The following is a 19888-nucleotide window of genomic DNA, read 5'->3' as shown; positions in this document are numbered from 1 at the left end:
ACTTTTTTACACAGAGAATTGTGAGGGTCTGGAACCAACTCCCCAGTAATGTTGTTGAAGCTGACACCCTGGGATTCTTCAAGAAGCTGCTTGATGAGATTCTGGGATCAATAAGCTACTAACAACCAAACGAGCAAGATGGGCTGAATGGCCTCCTCTCGTTTGTTAACTTTCATATGTTCTTATGTCTTTATTCAATAACTGACCAATAAAGTCACCCGTATCCTTTAGATATGAAAGTAATTTGATAACAAGGGGTCTTATCATAATTGTAAAACATGTACTGTAGGTATCTGTTTGTGCTTGTCCTCAGCTTTTGCAGCCTGGATAGAAGGTGGGACCATCTTGTCTGGCACGGGGATTTCTCATTCCATAGATTGGAAAACAGTTAATCTGTTACTCCTAGTTTATTAGGACTACTCAATGCTCTAGGGTTGTTGATTACTAATACAATTTCTTATTAAATAATCGAGAGGGGTGTATCTATGTGAATGTATCTAAAACTGATCAATCAGTAATTCACTGCTTGATGAAAAGAGATAAATTGCACACATGTACAGCTGCTTTCAGAGATAAACAGGTGACCTCAGGTTGCGCAGCAGTCAACAGCTACTAGTTAAGCAGCACTTTCCCTGGGACCAGTTATCCAATCATAGTGGAGAATGACCAAAGGAGGCCTATATACTGTGTGTTTCTTCTTTTGAATGTATTATAGATGTAGAAAGGCTGCTGCTGGTGTTGGTGTGGGTGCTGTAAACATGTGCAACACTTTATTGCTTCCCTAAATCAACCCTTGGAGCAGAACCATCTTTATAGGTCATAAGCCCGTGCAGCAGCCTAGGTCCCTCTGCCTACTGTGGACACACTTCAACCAGATGCCACTCGATCAAGTCTGTGTGCTTTCTTTCTTTTCAGTGCCAGCTTGTTCTCTTCTTGCTCTCCCCTGATGTCAACCCCTGTGCACCTTTGTTAGGACTGGGCCCCAACACAGGTTTATACAGCAATCTAGCTGTCATTCCTCATTGCTCAGCCTAAATGACATAGATATAACCCTGTAAACGTATACAAAAGATCAGGACTTCATTGGGAACCTGCACTCAATGACTAAATACTATACATACACGTTCTCCCCAGTGCTGCCCTGTATGTTTGACTATATACACAGTGTCCAGGATGTATAAGTTTAAAAGTATTCATGCTTAAATTTTTCAATCAGGTATACTTGGGTTCATTGTTTATTTATTAGTGTTTTTCTTCACAGTTTTCACATGTACATAATTACCTGTGAGGAACAGCTACAAGTAGAAAAGAGTAGACCATTGATTTTGGTGGGGGGTGGGGTGGGGTGGCAGGAGGTTGTTATTTAGGGAACACAATGATTATTTAATGGCTTCACCTTGTATCACAGAGTCTCTGGGGAACATGCATTTAGATCAACCAATTTACATCCTTTTACTATTTACTAAATGTCTATTTTTAACAAATGAATAATCCATATGTTTTAAAGCTGCTAATTATACACTAATTTATTTAACAAGTGTTGTTTTATCTTGTAGCATTTTATGTTCAGTTGTAAATAAAGGGAGATCCATGCAGTGGTGTATTCTGCTTAGACCAATGACACAGCTTTTGCCTAAGCAGCTTATTCTATGTCCTATTTTCCATATAATATAGTAACACAAATACAAGGAACGCCTCACGTTTGATGAATAGGCAATCCTCAGAAAACACTAAACCAAAAGAGTCTTATCTGGGACATTCTTGTTCCCTTCACAGATATTTCCTGAAGAAATGTTATCTTCTTTTTTATTGTCAGTATTGTAACATTTTTGAGTTACGTTTTTGCCAAATAACAGAACAAACAACAACGGTGATAAAGATATTTGATGGTTTGGGGTATTTTATGAATTATGGATTTGTTTTAATATTTCCACGGTTATTTGAAGGGTAGTGATGGCCCAATTAAATTGTAATCCTTGTGTTTGTATTCTTTGTTTTGTTCATATTTAGATTTTATTTGAAATAACAGTTGTATTCTATTGTAATCTACATTTTCCCTATATAACCAACAATACAGTGTATTTTCTTAAGTAATGTATGCAACCATATTTTAAAACAAACAGAGTCATTTGAGAGTGATTTATGAATACAAAATTGAAATACAGAGCTGTTAATTGCTACACAAAGCAAATAGAAAGTTATTTGTTTCATAATTCTAATTCGTGTTTGTCTAATACGATTTGGAGTACAGTTTCAGTAGCTTTGAGCTCTTCGTGCGATGCAACCATCATAAGTGTCTTTGTATCAAATGGGTGATATGGAATACCGTGCTTTGAATGGAAATGATACAATACTGATTCAGAAGGCCCCATTCTCTTAAACCACAATGCTTCATAGAGATGTGCAATAGGTGCTCTCTACAAACTAGTATGCATACTTTATATAAATAATGAAAATATATTTGTTATCTACTGTCGACTGAAAGGTTTCTTTCCGTGTTTTCTTATGCCTGGTGCAGAATTGTGCTAATTCACGACCATCCAGCTCCGTGACCAGCTCCAGACCCGCCAGCTCCCCGGCTCTCGGACTGCAGGACCTCAGCCACGACCTCGGTCTAGGCAGCCACTGTGCCAGCGAGCCAGACCAGCAGAACATCCCCAAGCCAGACAGCAGCATGGTGTATGAAAACTCAGCCGCCACCAGTGACTGTGAGTTCACAAGTTGTCTCAAAATGACTTGATACATTAGCAATAATTTATCGATTTTTGTCTTGGTGTTTACCCTACATGCTGTGGACTCCATTCAATCAATCTTTTAACAAGGGGAAAAATGTTAACGGGGAAACACGTTCTGGGAAATGCACTACCTGACCACTATATTAGGACCTGAACTTACTATTGTGTTTGGCCACTGTTTTCCCTGATCATGTTCTTGACACAACTAATTAGATTTTGAAAACACTTTTTTGTTCGACCAGGCTTATAATTAGAAATGTTCTTGTTTTTAAGTAGATTTTGTGAAGCGCCTTATGTTTGCTATCAGCAATGGAAAACATTGAGCTTCAAAATTAGCAATATGTACTGCATCTGCAGCTTTTTCAAATGTCATAAGTCAATTAACTAGCTGGTTAAAGTGTTTGGAGATCAGATGTTGTTGCAGATTTCCACTCCCAACTTTCCTGAAAGAATGATTGGAATCCTTTATGTATTCTCACTTATACCTCCAGAACAATTAAACAATCTTGCAGTTCATGAAATCAGTGCCACCCTGGCTGCCTCTGGTGACTTCACAACCATTTGACAGTATGATGGGTGTTTTACATTTTTTGATCCTTCCTTTGTAATAGTACACCAGTGGTATAATTTGGCCCTTGAACTGGGAATAGCCCCCTAACTCCAGGTACGGGAATTTCTGTTATGTCTAGTTTTAAACAATGTAGTAAACAATGAAAACATGAAACTGAAAAAAAAGGTATTGTAACACAGCAGGGAGGGGGTTAAAGCCTCCCTGAGTGGAAAACATGTGCGGAATGCACATTTGTTTAGTTTAATTGTTTTGGTTTATCGTTGAATTTAATTTGTTAATTGTTTTATTATTAATTGTCCCCTGCACCTGGTAAATATTGTCAAATTAGAACCAGGTGCAGGGTATTTAAGAGAGGCAGCTAGTCTACTCATGGCTGCTGTGGGTAGAGCCCGCTTGCGAGGGTGTGCAGGTGTACAGAGAAGAAGGTACTGTGAAACCGTGAAAGGTTGTGTGTGAAGACTGTGTTTATTTTGTTTTGATTTGTTGTACAGGGAAACAGCTTAGCTGTCCTGTTTGTAGTTAGGTTCCTGAAAATTCAGTTAGTGCTCCGAAAGAGCTAAGTGTTTATTTTGTGTTTGTTTTGATTTTTGGTGTTTATTAAAAATAGCGCCCCAGCGCTTAAAATCCATTTCTGTTGTGTTGGGTCTATTTTTAAAGGGGCAACGAACCCGAGTGGGTGAAGTTCTTTTACAGTATATATTTTTCGCTCTTTTAAAGACAGCAACCAGTGGCCATTTATTCTGTGGGTATTTCTGTCTGCTGAGGCACATCATGCATGACATATAAAATCTTACTACAGCACTACGTACAATGCAAATATTGATTGCTGGCTATCATTAAAGGCATCATTACTAGCCTGAATAAATATTGTCAAGATGATGCTAACTCTCCAAACCGACTACCTTCCAAGCACGATCGACCACAGTAAGTTAAGAACATAAACCATGTGCATATATTTCATAACTTCTTGGGCACAAATAACTAATCATTCAGTGTAGACAACGTGTAATAAACAAATGCAACAGAGCCATGATTGAATATTTGTTTTTAATATTGAGCAATTTATAAAACCTTCAGTATTAGGTACCGCTATAACATATAAAAGTCTTCCACAGCTATAAATTATATGACAAACTGAGAGCAGCAGTTGCTTTATGCATATTGAGCTTGGAATACAGCATGGGCTAGATACAGTAATAAATTACTTTTACTTACAATAGATGTTGCGAGAATTGTTAGCTGATTGTGTCTCTAATGCACAAGGTCATGTCATTTTAAAAAATCTGTTTCACTTATGTATGCTTTTGATCAGTTTTCATCTTAACATCCCCAGTGAACATCATTCACAAAGCTAAATTACATGAATTGTTGTGTACAGTGGTGTTAAGAAATGCTCAAGGCTTCGATTTAATTTTATATTGAAGAAAAGCATGCCTTATAATTGAATATTGGTTCATATTGTGTTTTTACGATCGGAGCATAAAGAAAGCTTGTAATAACCCAATGCTATTATTCTTCTATTACTGTTGATTTAAAAAAAATATATATATTATTAGCTGTTGATGCCTAATTAAAGCACAAAGTTGTCTAACATTTTCACACATCAGTGCCTGTTGTTTCTATATCGCTAATTACTGATTGTAAATTACAATTCTGACACCCAGACTGCAGGTAAGTATATAAAGGATATAAATGGCAAATCTTGAGGTGTTCTAATACATTTGCCAAGTGTGTATTTGCACAGTCTTTCTCTCTCTCTCTCTCTCTCTCTCTCTCTCTCTCTCTCTCTCTCTCTTTATTTTCAATTGCTCCAAATTTAACAAAATATGCATATTACATGTAGTTATTCCACATTTACAGTACTGATGACTCCTAATTGTCTGAGCTTGTGAAGGCTATGTTTTGGGAATATCTTGTTGTTTTTTTTCAATGAACCAGTTCAAAGGGATTTACTTTGAGATATGAACACTTATTTTAAAGTGTTGCCACAATACAGTAGTTTAATTTATTACTAAACAGAGTCAGACGGAGCCAGAGTTCACCAAAATAATCTCCCAGTAGGACTTTCTAACCAGTGATGACTGATATGGTGACATGATCGTACCTTAGGGATCGGGACATTCAAAATAAACGTGTCCCAAAAAAAAAGCACTTGTAAAGCACCTACTTAATTGGACCAGTAGATTTTATGAAGTAAGCAACCGAATACACACAAAAATGAAAGCATGATAACAGAAATAAGAAAGGTTCTAACTTTATGTTAAATAATAAAATTGATTCCTCATGGAACTATAAAATGTATGCCTATCCTGGCTTCTGACTTCCCTCCTTTGTCAGAAATGTAACAGAAGCGTGTGTATTTAGAGTATACACAGGATTTTCCACTGGATTAATTTTTCCCTCTACTGGCTGTTGTCACGCACGTATAATTTCTTGTTTTTACACCCATGATAAAAATGACATCAAATCCATGCAACATAATTTGTGATTTCAGTTCCATTCAAATGCAAAGATCCATTCAAAGCATTCAAATCAACTTACCTAGAGGACCATCAGCATCAATTTCAAACCCTGGAAAGTATAAAGCAATACATGTAATTTTGTTTTAATACATTTATATTTCAATTATTGGACCTGACTTTTTCAGAATTTGCTTTAGGGCAAAATGAGCATTTTTTCAAACTTTTTTTTTTTCTTTTAGAATCTTAATGTAGAGGTAAATAAAAGAACCTTATTAATATTAATATATATATATATATATATATATATATATATATATATATATATATATGAATAAAAAAGGTAATCAGAGCCAGAGTGTTTAGTGTAGGCAATTTTACAAAAAAAGAAAGCACAAATGAATTTAATGTTTTGTGTCTGTACTGTTACTTTTGTTCAAGGAGCAGGTCATGTCAAGCCATTCACAACAATTTGAATTTCATGCATTTACACAATACATCTTTTGATGACATACTAAAGGATTTATAGGTTTCTCATAATCTTAAAGCTGAATAAAAAAGGCATTTTGATTAAATGTGCACCTAGCAACACAGAAAGCTGCAATAAGTTCTGCCAATAACAACCAGATTTCTTCCTTTGAATATATTTTTGCTTTGTATTTATTTTCTTTCAAACCTCACTGAATAATAAATCATGCTGGCCTTCTGCAGTTAGGCTGGTACTGTTCAGCATACGTCGTTTTGTAGGATCAGGGATATGTCAAACGCTGTAGGCGCTGAAAACTGATTTTTAGCACAAACTATAAACACAAAAATAAATAGCAAGTCTATTTGTTATTTATTTACTTTGTATTTACATTCCTGTCAGTCTCTTACTCATTGCTTCTCTCTGTGTGTTTGTGGAGGCATCTAACTGCTGGCAAGATAAGCTGTGGAAAATGTTAAACATTTAGTAGAAAATATAACCATTGTAAAATTGCTGTCTTAAATTGTCAATCACACAAGTATACACCATGGAATGGAATATAACATCTGTAATAAGTCTTCTGACTCATAGTTCTTACATTTTATAATCAAACAGGAATGTATCATATACCAAACAAGCTGGATAACACTGAAACTGTACTGTATTTGTGACTCAATACATAAACCTGATACCCAACATTACAAAAAAGTAAAACAAAATGTAATGAAAATATGAATTTTAATCAGCATTTTAAAAAAAATAAAGGTATATATATATATATATATATATAAGTAGAGTAAGTAGATGGGTTCCTAAAAATATAGAGTTACACGTCCCTGTGTGTTGCTACAACTGTTTAAATAATGTACCTGTCATTTTTCTTTTCATTGTTAAAATCCTGACAACATCCTTATTTTTCAGAACCCGCTACTTAATCTTTAAGTTGGAAGCACATTTCTTTTTTCATCTTTTATTTGTGGGACCAACCTTGTGGAACCTTCCATGAGCCCATATGAAATGTTCCCTCAGTGTATGCAATTGATAATTGATATGAAACGCATCTTACAATGTATGTATTGTACTGGTAATGTTTTGCATTGTGGAATTCGAAGTTGTGGCATAGAGTACTGAGTTGTCAGTTTTAACAAACTAAACTGAGTTTATATCTGCTTAGGAAGCTGACTGCATTATACAAACGATTCACAGGTTCTGATAATAGAAACTGTGATGGATGGTCATAGTTCTTGAGTGATTCTTTTTTTACGTTAATTTATTTTCTTATTCGCAGAAGCATTATGCCTGGAACTAAGGTTTGGTTCTGGGTGAGGTAAAAAAGGATAAGCCACACATCACATTTGGAGGAGTACTGTCTGTAATGTGTTTAAGGATGCCATATCAGTGTCATAGTGAATGACTGATATACCCATCTGAACGATCAAACAAATGGTCTTGTTTTGTTGGCTAGGTAGTGAGGTGGGTTACCAAGCTGTTCCCTTCTGGAAGCCTAGGTGCACTGATGCAATAGTTATTGAGAACTGTACTTGGAGTTATTTGTTAGCATCTTGGTAACTTTAAGCTATAATAGAAGCTTTTATATTTCCACTTTGTGTTCCATTCAATTCCTGACATTCCAGGTTGTTGTTAGATGAACATGTTCCTGGTTTGTTTTTTAAACGTTTGCCATCTATTATTGTGGACTGGGATGAGTATTAAACTGGCATGCTGTACACCAGAACATGACGTCTGCTGGATTCAATCCCTACATCACTTGCTAATTAATGCCAGATGCCAGGTAAACAGGCACAGATCTCAAGGGAATTATACAGAGTGCTTTTCAATAACTTGTTACCATGGTGGGTCAACACCGGTCAAGTACAAGCTGGCAGCATAGTTATATTGTACCAGAAAATGGTCTGTTCTCAGATTCCCATTTCAATTTTGTTTCCATTGAGGCTATCTTGAATAAGTCACTCTGATTTGGACTTCCTTGGCTGTTTAGATATTAGTTTTATTATAAATGGTCAATACCTAATGTTAATGCTAGGAAGTTAAATAACCAGTATTTAAAATATCAGTTGGTGGAATTAGCTAAGGTAGCTTCTACTACTGCTGAGCCAGTGTGCTTCAAAGGATCCTGGCCCAGCCTATGCATCTGGCAGCCGGTAGAGGTTTGAAATTGCAAGACCACTCCAAATATAATATAAATTAGAAGGCTTCTGTCTGCTGTAAAGCCCATAGCACATCAACAACACCTGTAGTATCAATTTACACTAATACCACTACTTAACAGAGAGAATGCATAGATATGCAAAGAACTGTGTTGGCTCTAAAGAAACCCTGGAGGCTTTGATTTTAGTGATGGGTCAGTTGCTACTTTTTCTTAGGTAAACCATTACGTAAGGTCGCTAACATTTAACCTCCTGTATTTAACTGATGAATCCAATCAATCATGTTGCGCTGTATTTCCTTAGTATTTTTGTTCTGCTCTGTCTGACTCCTCTGACACAGCTCGTCACTTTGGCTCCAGAAAGTAATTCCAAGAGGCACAGGTAGCTTGATCTGACAGGACTTTGAACCAATGGCACATCAGACACTATTCTTCAGCACAGGCTGTAGATCAGGGCAGGAAGGCTGGCAGAGCGACTGTGGGCGACAGGGGAATAACATCCCTTTCTCCTCAATCGACAGGGGTAATAACTCCTGCCTCTCCAGGGACAGATTGAGAAAGGCAGTAGCCAGGGGCTGTGAAGCAGGGATGCTTAGGAGAATTGAAAGTTAAAGATGCAGCAGGGGACATTTTTTCTGGGGGGTAAAAAATAAAAAGTCTGGATAAACTAGCAAATGATAAATCTTTTCATTTTCCTACAGCACAGCATTTCCTTTTTTTTTAGATACTTTCACAACAAACGTGTGCATTCAAGACACTGGATTAGAGAACCCGTTTTGTTGTTGCTTTTTTTCTTTTAAAGTAGTCATTAAAATAACTTAAAATAGAGGCTCATAATTTATAGGATTTGAGTAACATCTGAGAATCTCTTGTTGGTAGCTTGACAGAAATTCATAGTGAATTCCAGTGGAATGTTTTTGCCGGGACAGCCTGGCAAAGTGCTGGGTCTGCTTCACAGTGGAATCCAGTTTTGTCTGTTTTACAGGGTGACATGACTTGCCTCAGGGTCAGTGTATCTGAGCTTGTATTTGAAAATGAGAAATTCTGTCTCTCCGTCCGCCGCGCACACACAGGGCCAAGTTGCCTCCAATAAGATTGCTCTGAAGCTAAAAATCCCCAAGGGCATTTTTTATAATAATTTTATCAATTCAGTCTGGCTTATCGAAAATCTTTAATAGGACATTTACAATTTTTTTTTTTTTATTATTGTCTGCATATTTGGATAGGTTCTTCAACTCTTCTGTGATCTCATATCATTTATGACTAAGCCTACGATTTTGTCGTCACGGAAATCATGAAAATTGTGAATTTGAATAAAGTCTGTGAAATCTTGGAAGTGGATGTAAAAACACATTTGAATGTGTCTTCCTTTATTTCCTTTAAAAATGCAGTATGTCATGCACTGAAAATACAAATCTGCGAGTATCTCTGTAAACTGTTTGGTTGTGTATGCACACAGCATTTACGTGTAGCTATGTAGGTCAGCGAATGAGATCGCTGAGCGAGCAAGCATGTAAATGAGTGACAGCTAAAATACAAAACATTTGTGAGTGAGCTGTTTTCTATAAAAACAGAAGAACAAATGCATCGGAGAACAGATGCTAACGGCTTATAGAGGCTTTCTTTACAGCATGCTGTTTCAGAATTGTGGAAATCTCTACAGCCTGGTTTATACTTCTGTCGCAGATGAATGCGATTCATCAGGTGCAGACAGTAATAAAAGCTGTGCAGCTTCACTATTTGCTGTACAAAGGCCGCATCGTGTCGCAGCACTTTTGACTGCAGAACGTGGTCACAGCTGTTATTCATACTTTAAATACAGACTGCATTCACGAAATTAGATAAGTTTACATTTAAGTAGATGTGCTGAGTTTGGTGCATCCGTTCTCTCAACCAACAGAACCCGAAAGGGAGAAATTCAAACATTAATTAGAGAGATGTGGGTATGTGACAGTGAGAGATATTTCAGGTGAAAGGTTTAACAATCTGTTAAGGCTGTATGCCTTTCCCAAAAGGACACACGTCTCAAGATTGTAGAAGATATCATTACGACTTGTCGCACAGGGTCGGAGAGACCCTCAGCTCCCAGCAGAAATGATCTTGGAGTCTGAAGTATGTGCTGTAAGTTGTGTACTCTAAAGCAAAATTTAAACTTTTCAGTAGTCAAAAACAATAGTCTTTATATTATTGGTTTTGGTGTACTATTTAAAAGCTCTTGTGTATGTTGATGTAGTTAAAACTACATTATTTGGTGACCTTTCTTGTTTTTTTTGCTGCACCTCGTCCGTGAAATATACTAAAAATTACAGTGCCAAAATCATAGCCTTGTCTATGACATAATGTACTGTAATTTACACATTCACATGAAAGTTCAAACCTAGTCATATGCAAGATTTTAGACCAAAAGGTTTATAAAATAATTTCGTATTCATTAGCTTTGCAAGCCTTACTATAATGTTGCCATTCATTATTTGTGGGTGTTATATCCTCTTTCAAACTCCAGAGGAATAGTCAAGTCTGCATAGCTCTGGTATTTAGATAACTAGATATACTGAAGAGCAGTTAAACTGCTTTAGGCAAGCACACATGTGACTGCCAAAAATAATCAGAAAATAAAGCTTGTTCATAATATATATTACGCTCCCCTTGTTATACAAAGTGTGGTGTCTCAGGTAGCCTGATTGTCTGCGCAGTGACCAGTCGTTAGTAGGCTGTGCTTTACTGAAGGTGAAAGAAGTGCTCACTTGAGCTCATTGAAAAGTAGATGTGACAGTAAATTTTTCAGCCTGAGATGGGTGATCTTGTTATAGCAGTCAGGATAGGGGTCAGGGCAGTGCCTGTTGATGATTGAGGAAAAGAGAGGTAAATTCATTCTGCTTCAGGCACTTTGTCAAGTGCCAGTAGCTTACCGTTGAGAACCAGTCACCCATCACAGTGTTACGGCCTCAGAGGTCACCCCTTGTACATAAATCACTGCGCTGCCTAGGCTGCAAAACCTATTGCCGCTCCTGACGAAATGGAAAAATAAGAGGAATGCTGGGTTCCGAATTGAAATGGCTCTGAATGTCCCACCACATGTTGTTGTTTAATATAATGCATGCCTCAATATTGATCCCCGGGAATCAAGTCATTAAATTTGCCTTTTTTTGTTTATTGGAATGAAGCAATTAAATGGTTCACTTATGCCAGCCCCTACCGTTTCTGATGAAAACTATTGATTTCTTGCCACAGCTTTATAAGTGACAATGTTTTTGATTACTCCTGACAAACCTCCTTGGAGTGTTAATTAAAAGTGTACCAGATGAGCAGGTGTGGGAGATCATTACAACAGCCCCACATCCACGCTTTATATTATGTTGCCTTGCATAATAAATGGGACACCAGAGAATGGAAAAACTTCATCAGCAAAAAATACAATGTAAAGAAGTTACATTAGCTTTGTTGTGTTTTTTATATTTATAATGTATGTATCTGTATACATATTGGTAAAGAATGATATGGTAATACAATACAGACATATTACAACATTGTGGAAGAAAGTATATTTACAGATATTGCTTTACAATATTTTTACATAATTAAAAATAATAATAATAATAATAATAATAATAATAATAATAATAATATTAGACATACTTCTTACATATGTTAAAAGAATATATCACAGTTGCTCCCGAGTGCAAGATGCGCCCTATAGCCTGGAGGTCGCTGGTTCGGGTCCAGGCTATTCCACTGCTGACTGTGGACGGGAGTTCCCAGGGGGCGGCGCACAATTAGCCAAGCGCCACCCTTGTGGGGAGGGTCTAGGTCGGCCAGGGTGTCCTCGGCTCACCGCACACCAGCAACCCCTGTAGACTGGCCAGGCACCTGCGGGTCTGCCTGTAAGCTGCGTGGTCCTCCGACGCTGTAGCTTCGAGGTGGCTGCATGGCAGGCCCGCAGAGTGAAAAGAAGTGGACGGTTGCCGGCACAGGTTTCAGAGGACGTGTGTGCCCAAGTCAGCACGGGGGTGGCAGCGGTGAACCGGGTTGAAATAAATAATTGGATATTTCAAATTGGGGAGAAAATGAGAAAAATAATTGGCGATTCCAAATTAAAAAAAAAAAAAAAAAAACATATATCATTTTTCAGTGTAAGCATGCTAATAATGTAAAAAAAAAATCTGTCTTTATGCTTTTACTGTATCAGTTGGTGGAACTAGCTAAGGTAGCTTCTACTAGTGGTGAGCCAGTGTGCTTCAAAGGATCCTGGCTCAGCCTATGCTTCTGGCAGCCGGTAGAGGTTTGGAATTGCAAGACCACTCCAATATAATACAAATTAGAAGCTGGAGGTTCTAGCAAAATTAAGTGATATTTTCTGATCAGAATGAGATATCATATGTGGCCATATGAAAACATTGTTCTAAGATTCATGGGACTAAGAAACCTGATCACAGTGCTTCAGTGTTATGCCTTGTTAAACACTGATGAGCATAGTTAGCCTGTAGAGGCTCAGGAAGGGTGTTGGACAGTTACAAATATATACCATTATATATACCATTATATATTGTGTAACAGGCAGGTTGAGGGATGACCACTCATTATTTTAATATATTTATAGAGAGCATAGAAAACAGCTTTCATCATTTTAACTTGCTTTGGAAAAAAACATACAAATACCTATGGTATTGGATTGGACCATTATTTGAACGTAATCCCAATGCCCAAGAGAATTCACTTTGTGTTTTATCATGGCTGTATGTTTCTCAAATCTGATTAAGGAAATCTCCCAGTAAAGTTATTATTTTGTGGGGATATTTGTTTAAATCCTTGGACAACTGGTTTTGGTACACATGTTTTTTTTAACCTCGCACCATGTTTCAGAAACATACTATTATTTATTTTTCTCATATCCATTTTTCTAATCAAAATACCATTCCCCTTGCATAATAATCATTTTCTTTTGAGAAAACAGCGACTTACATTTCAAGCAGCCTAAAGCAGTGCAGTCGATATTATAATCTAAAACACATTTTAAAATGTCGTCATACACAGAAATATATATGTTTGTAATAATTACCTATGGCTCTGGACACTGTCACTGTGGTCAGTTATTTAGCAGATAATGACAGCTACATCTGCTGTTAATGGTAAATAATAACATATGCACCTTTTTAAGAGAAAATAAAAAATACTGAAATACTCAAATGACACTGGCGCAAGAGTAACGTGTTTGTAAAGTTGAAAAGATTCCCTTTCAGCAGGTACAGCATTATTATATTGTTTCAATTGTTAGCATACCCACTCAAGCAAAACATTGTCCACATCAAACAGTCCCTTCCCAGCTATTTTGTTTTAAAACACCTTTACTTTTTTTTTTTTTTAATGTGGCACTGTGGCAAAGTGGTTTGCAGTGCGCAGGTGTAGTGGTGATGTGATTATGAAACAAAGTTCACAATCCAAACAGGTTTTATTTTTATAATCCTGGTCTGGTGACCACAAAGAATAATCCCAACGTATTGCACTGTTCCAAAACAACGGGTTGCAGTTCCGAAATAATAAGACACAGTTTGTAAATAATAAACACAGTAGAACACTGTGGCAGGATGAAAGAGGTTTGAGGCTTAGAGACAGTGGAAGGGGCAAAATAATGATCTTTATTAAACAAAAAATAATCAAATAAATAGGCACAAGGGCCCAAACAAAAGGTTTAAACAAAATACAGAAATGTAGGCTGGGCATTAGCCTTCACTACAGTTTCTTTCTCAAAAAAACTAAACAGCACACCAACAAACAAACTCACCCAAAAACGCTCCACACAAAGGGTTTCACCTGCCTTTTATAGTCTGTGGCTGGAGCCCAATTAACTAATAATTAACAATTAAACACTTAAGGCTCCAGCCACATTCTCACATGTATTTTACAGGGAGGAATTTAACCTCCTCCCTGCCAATTCAAAACAAACCAAGAATTCTAAGAAAAACAACAGTAACAATAACAATAATAAACACAAATTTATAGGGGCGAGCTAGCACCCCATCACAAACACACACAAAGACACACACGTTCACAAGTCCAGAGTGAGTGCTATAGTGCTTGTGGTGTAATACAATTTATCCGTGTACAATGGTGCAGTGTTGTCCGGGTTTAGTGCTGGCCTTAAGCGACAGCTCTGGATCGTGTTAGCCGTCTAATAATAACAGACAGGTAGGATTTTTAGACACGACAAAACAAACAAAACACTCACGGTAATTCACAGTACTCCTTCCAGTTCAGCTTAATCATAAACAAAGAAACGGATCACCTTGGTGCATCCCCTTATATACCATCAGTCACGCCCCCTTGGTTAACCAGTGCAACTGTTTCTCCTCCAATCCAAGGTTGCCACATCGCTTCCCTTCTGGGGCGATGACTTGGTGTACCGTAGCTCCACCCCCTTTCTAGATGGCCAACTTCCACCTAACCCTGGGAATGAATTGTCAGGCCATCCAGTCCAGGGCACTCTGTTCCCTTTACACAGCGCCCTCACAGGTCAGGAGGGAGATTTATAACCAAGATTCATTCTTTCTCTGTCACAGACACGTTAAGCAAACAAGACTCTCTGAGGATGTCTTTTACTCTTTATTCTCTGCTCCATATTGATAATAATTCCTGTCAGCTGATGCTCTCTGAGATGTCTGGAAGAACTTTGGCATAGTTTTGCTAACCTTTCAGACAGTAAAAAGCCCCAACTCATTTTGATAAAAATGCCTGAGGATGCTGGCGCCTTGCCATTAAGGATACAGGCGACCGTGCTGTGATCTGACAGATCATTCTGGAAAAAAAAGGAAAAATGCTGAAAAGGTCTGTAAAGGTCCCCAGAGCCGGACAAGGCACTTTGGTTGTACTGAACATATATCAACTCTCACCCGACAGCAGTCAGTGTCAGAATGAACACAATGGAACATCCAGATGGTCTAAACAAAGTGCACAACTGGTTTGATGCTATTAAAAGCTGTTTACATCCACTATTTCATCTATTTGTTTTGTGTCCCAGATGAGGTTCTTAACACTTTCCTTAGTGTGAACTATTGTTCTTTCTTAGTTATTACATTTTTAAAACCATTTTTAAAAACAAAACCCTCAGGCTTTGAATGAGCAACAGCTGAATCATTTTCAGGGGAAGGGTGGGTCGCAGAAATTCTGCTAAAATTCACGCACCATCCTTGGACATGAAATAACTGACCCTGGAAAAGAAATGGATGACACTGTAGAGTAATGTACAGCTTGAATATACTGACCTTTTATCTTCCGGACCAGAGGCTTAAATGCAGATTAGACAGAGACAGATGAAAATACTTCTCATGTGATGCACAGATATGGTGATGAACAAAATGACTTTTGGCAGACCCAGCCCATCCTGAGTATATGACTGTGGCGGAGTGTCCCACCCCTTTGTTTATTATTTATTTATATTATGATTTATGTTTATATTATGACGAAAGCCGATATTATTTGTTATTGTTTTGATTATTAAAACCTCGTGAAGATGCGTGACTGATCAGCTACTGATTATGGGGCATTAGTGTGGAGTAGTGGTTAGGGCTCTGGACTCTTGACCGGAGGGTTGTAGGTTCAGTCCCCTGTGGGGGACACTGCTGTTGTACCCTTGAGCAAGGTACTTTACCTAGAGTGCTCTAGTAAAAACCCAACTGTATAATTGGGTAATTGTTTTAAAAATAATGTGATATCTGTATAATGTGAAATGATGTATAATGTGATGTCATGTAACAATTGCAAGTCGCCCTGGATAAGGGCGTCTGCTAAGAAATAAATAATAATAATAATAATAATTTAACTAGCTGACAGTCACACATCCTTACTAAACTCGTGCAAACTATGGCCGAGGGGTAATAAGGTAATTAACAGCTAGTAACCCCTCGGCCAGAATATAAAAGCCTGCAGCTGTCCACGCTGAAGGAGTAGAGTGTACAGAGGAGAGTACAGGAGAGCAAGCAAGGTGGCAGAGAGATTTAAAAACAACTGCTAAGCGTGCTGGTTTTACCCCAGCGTGATACTTATTTGTTTATTTGTATTTGTTTGGCCAACGTGCCCTTTTGTTTGTGGTGTTTGTTTTGTTTAAATCTTTTGTTTGTTTTTATTTAATAAAATCACTGAGCGCCGTAGCGCTGCAGTTTCACCACCGCCATTCCTTGTTTTGGTTTCTGTTTCTGGTCCGTGACGTCACCACCCACACGCCACTCAACGACAGCTCGGCCACAATGGCATTAATCCTGACAAAAGCCATTTAAGACCTGCATGATCATGAAAGATGAAGAATGACAATAGAGAACATCAAGGGAATTATACTTGCTGTCAGCTGTACTTGCGTGGTAGGACTCCAGCTCTGTTTAATATTAATAATAATCTCAATAACAACTGGGATTTATCTTGCATAGCGTGCTTTTTCCAATAAACAAAGGTATTGGTTTTCCAGTGCTGTGCTGTATATTAATACTTTGGAAGACACACTGTATCAAAAACAAACAAAAAAAACCCACTATGAACGTTTCCACTTAGGTCTGCTGTACATTGATACATGGGTATGACAATAGCTTTGGTACTAGTAGTGACCCAGGCTGATTTAATTGGGCCATTTCCTGCCTCTGACATGCCTGGGCAAACTTAATCGGCCAATTTTTTACTGTCTCAAGACATTCAATTCAAACCTAATGGACATGTGAAACACAGAGGGTAACCTTGGAAACATGCGATTGAAACGTAATGTATTAGACACAGCTAGGAGGACTTGAAAGAACAAATTGTGGACATAGAGCTAATGATGTAGTAATTAGAGGTCTTGAATCCTACAATTTGGTTGTGATTAATAAATTAATCAGTACAAAATCAAGGATTATTTCATTTATCATGTTTCTATTTTGTAGATATCAAACTTCATGAAGGTGTTAACAGATATTTATGATTGTAAACCCAGTTTGATCTATCTGAATTATTTAACTAGAATAATGCACTGTTAAATGACAGCTGAATTTACAAGATTGAACAAATAGATTTATCCCCAGAGTACTGTTATTTGAATTAGACCCTCTGTCAGACTAATCAATCAACCAACCAAATATTTAGTTAATTGTATTACATATTTATAAAAGTATTGCAAATAATTGTTCAAAAGCCCCAATGCATTTTAAGTGTTTTATGATACATTGAGAGATTTTATGACAACAGATAACACAGATATTAACTAACTATAATTTAGACATATGGCTGTATAATTGTAGTGGAACTATATGTGTAATATACATTGGCTGAAAAAAATTATCTTGTGAGCTCAACATACCAGTATAAAATGTTGAGATCCTGAGACCATTTATCTTGTGATCTTGACCAAACATTTTTTTCGACTGTCCTTCATGATCCACCATTGTAAATGGATTGTTATTAATTCAACTTGAAAAAAAAGGTTTACAAGTTTCCATAGTTACTTTACTTTATAGTACAGCATATTCATATTATAATTAATATTGGGTAGTGATCTTTAAGTCATCGGATGGATTGTGTCCAATCTCTGGAGCGACATTCCTGGACATTTAACTATGACTGCCAGTTTTCACTTAATACTGTATTGGACCTCCTTAGCCATGGACAATGTTTCCATCTGCATTGACATTAATCATAGCTTCCCTCTACAAAATAGCTGGAAGCGGCTGACCATGAACCAAGGTTTTACATAATGATAGGGGCCAGTCAGTCATTGACTTAGCATCCCTTGGCCAGGTCATCTAGATAAAAGCTACTTTCTATTTATTGTACAAGGGTTTTCCTATTTAAACAGAGCTGGTAGATGAATTGGAAGAGCAGTTCATCTACATTAGTTTGCCAGCAGCCTTCAGCTGTATTTCGTGCCTTACAGTTTTCGGCACTATAATTTAATATTCCTGTTGCCAGTAAGATGAAAGATTATTTGCCTGATGATCTTCACTGGAACGTTTATTCAGACATAAGAAAAAGTAATTGTATGCTCTTCTACATTCCTTTTGTTGCCATTTACTTGTGCTACAGTATGATTAGGTCATATTACAGGATTAAGTCAAACCAATTAATAAGCAAGTGGGGGAAGTTGTTATATTAGATATCATGCACAACACCACACACGCAATTTTACAAATATAACACGCTTCATTTTACATATCTTTGGAGTATTTCTGCAACTCCTGTTATAGTATTTTTAAGCTATTCTTAATTTGTTTTTGTGTAGTTCACACTACACTTCCGAATTATAATAAACAATGAGGCCTGTCGAGCCCACTGCCCTTAAAAACAAATCATTGCTGTTATTACACCATTACTTTATAGAAAAATATCTTAAAACAGGTTCTTTTTTATTTTATTTTTTTTCACTTTGCTCTCTTCAGTGGTAGTTTCCACAGTTGCATTTGTTCCATTTCATACACTACTGAAAACAAGAGCTGTAGAATATTGTGACACATTGCACAACTAATGTAACCGAATCGTTATACACAGGATTCAAGTATCATTGAATAAGTATGTGTCACAAAGACGGCCGGAGTGGGTGGCGTCAGACCAGAAACAGGAACACAATAAACAGAGAGATGTGGTTTGGTATAAGCTGGGCGCGTGATCGCGCTCAGCATTTAATAAACAGAAAATAAAAGGTTTTAACAGACAAAAACACGGGACACGGCACTACACGCCAAAATAAAAAGACAAACAAAACGTACTACTAAAAACACTTAACAAACGGTGCACGGAGGGACAAACAAACACGGTGAGTACAAACACTTCTAGATATTATTTTTACTTTACTATTTTACGTTCTCCTTCTCTCTCTCACCCGTTCTCCACTCACCAAACACCAACATTAACATACGCACCCATACATACATACACAGAACACACAAATGCACACAGGGGCGGGGCACTTTGCCACAGTATGGTACTGATTTTATGCCTGATTTAATTAAAAATGTTCTTTAATTGAAATTAACTATTCACAGAAATGATAGCCACTGGTGCAGAATTTCACTTTGAGAGTCTGTTCATTTGTTAGGAGTAGGGGTTCCTTATTGGGGCCAGCTAGCTAAGATGAGAGGTTTATTTTGTTATCCTGGGCCTATTTACTGCTGTTTCAGGTCTGGGTCCGATTAAATCTTTTTTTCTTTTTTTATAAAGTTATTCTTGTCTCTAGCATGCTCCCGTTGGATCTAGTGGTGATTCAGTGGTATTGTTTCTGATGGTGATATATATTAGAAATACTTCTTTGCTTTTACTTATTTTACTTGCCAGGTGACTAACAATTTTTGATTATGTAGTTTATTACATTTCCATAATATTGGCATAGGCCATTGTGGCAATGTGCCCCGCCCATGTGTGCATTTCTATATTGTATGTTGCGTGTGGTGTATTAATGTTGGTGTATAGGCATTGGTACACGGGATATAAACGGGTCTGTGTTTCATGTGTGATTTAAAATGTATAATTGTATTTAGGCACGGT

The 19888-nt window shown here is 37.3% G+C and overlaps 1 protein-coding gene across 3 annotated transcripts in view; it reads left to right on the top strand.

Moving 5' to 3' along the window:
- The window catches only part of LOC117416443 (adhesion G-protein coupled receptor D2), an 85835-nt gene that overhangs the window by 42948 nt on the left and 22999 nt on the right, over positions 1-19888 (top strand). For all 3 annotated transcript variants that reach the window (XM_034027500.3, XM_034027499.3, XM_034027497.3), the window contains exon 23: positions 2519-2708. In XM_034027500.3, the coding sequence (XP_033883391.3) occupies positions 2519-2708 (190 nt within the window). The remainder of the gene's footprint in view (positions 1-2518; positions 2709-19888) is intronic.

The sequence above is a fragment of the Acipenser ruthenus genome, chromosome 12, assembly GCF_902713425.1.
Source record: "Acipenser ruthenus chromosome 12, fAciRut3.2 maternal haplotype, whole genome shotgun sequence".
Taxonomy (NCBI): Eukaryota; Metazoa; Chordata; class Actinopteri; order Acipenseriformes; family Acipenseridae; genus Acipenser; species Acipenser ruthenus.
The sequence above is the reverse complement of the archived record's forward strand: the minus strand, read 5'-3'. Positions and strand labels throughout refer to the sequence as shown.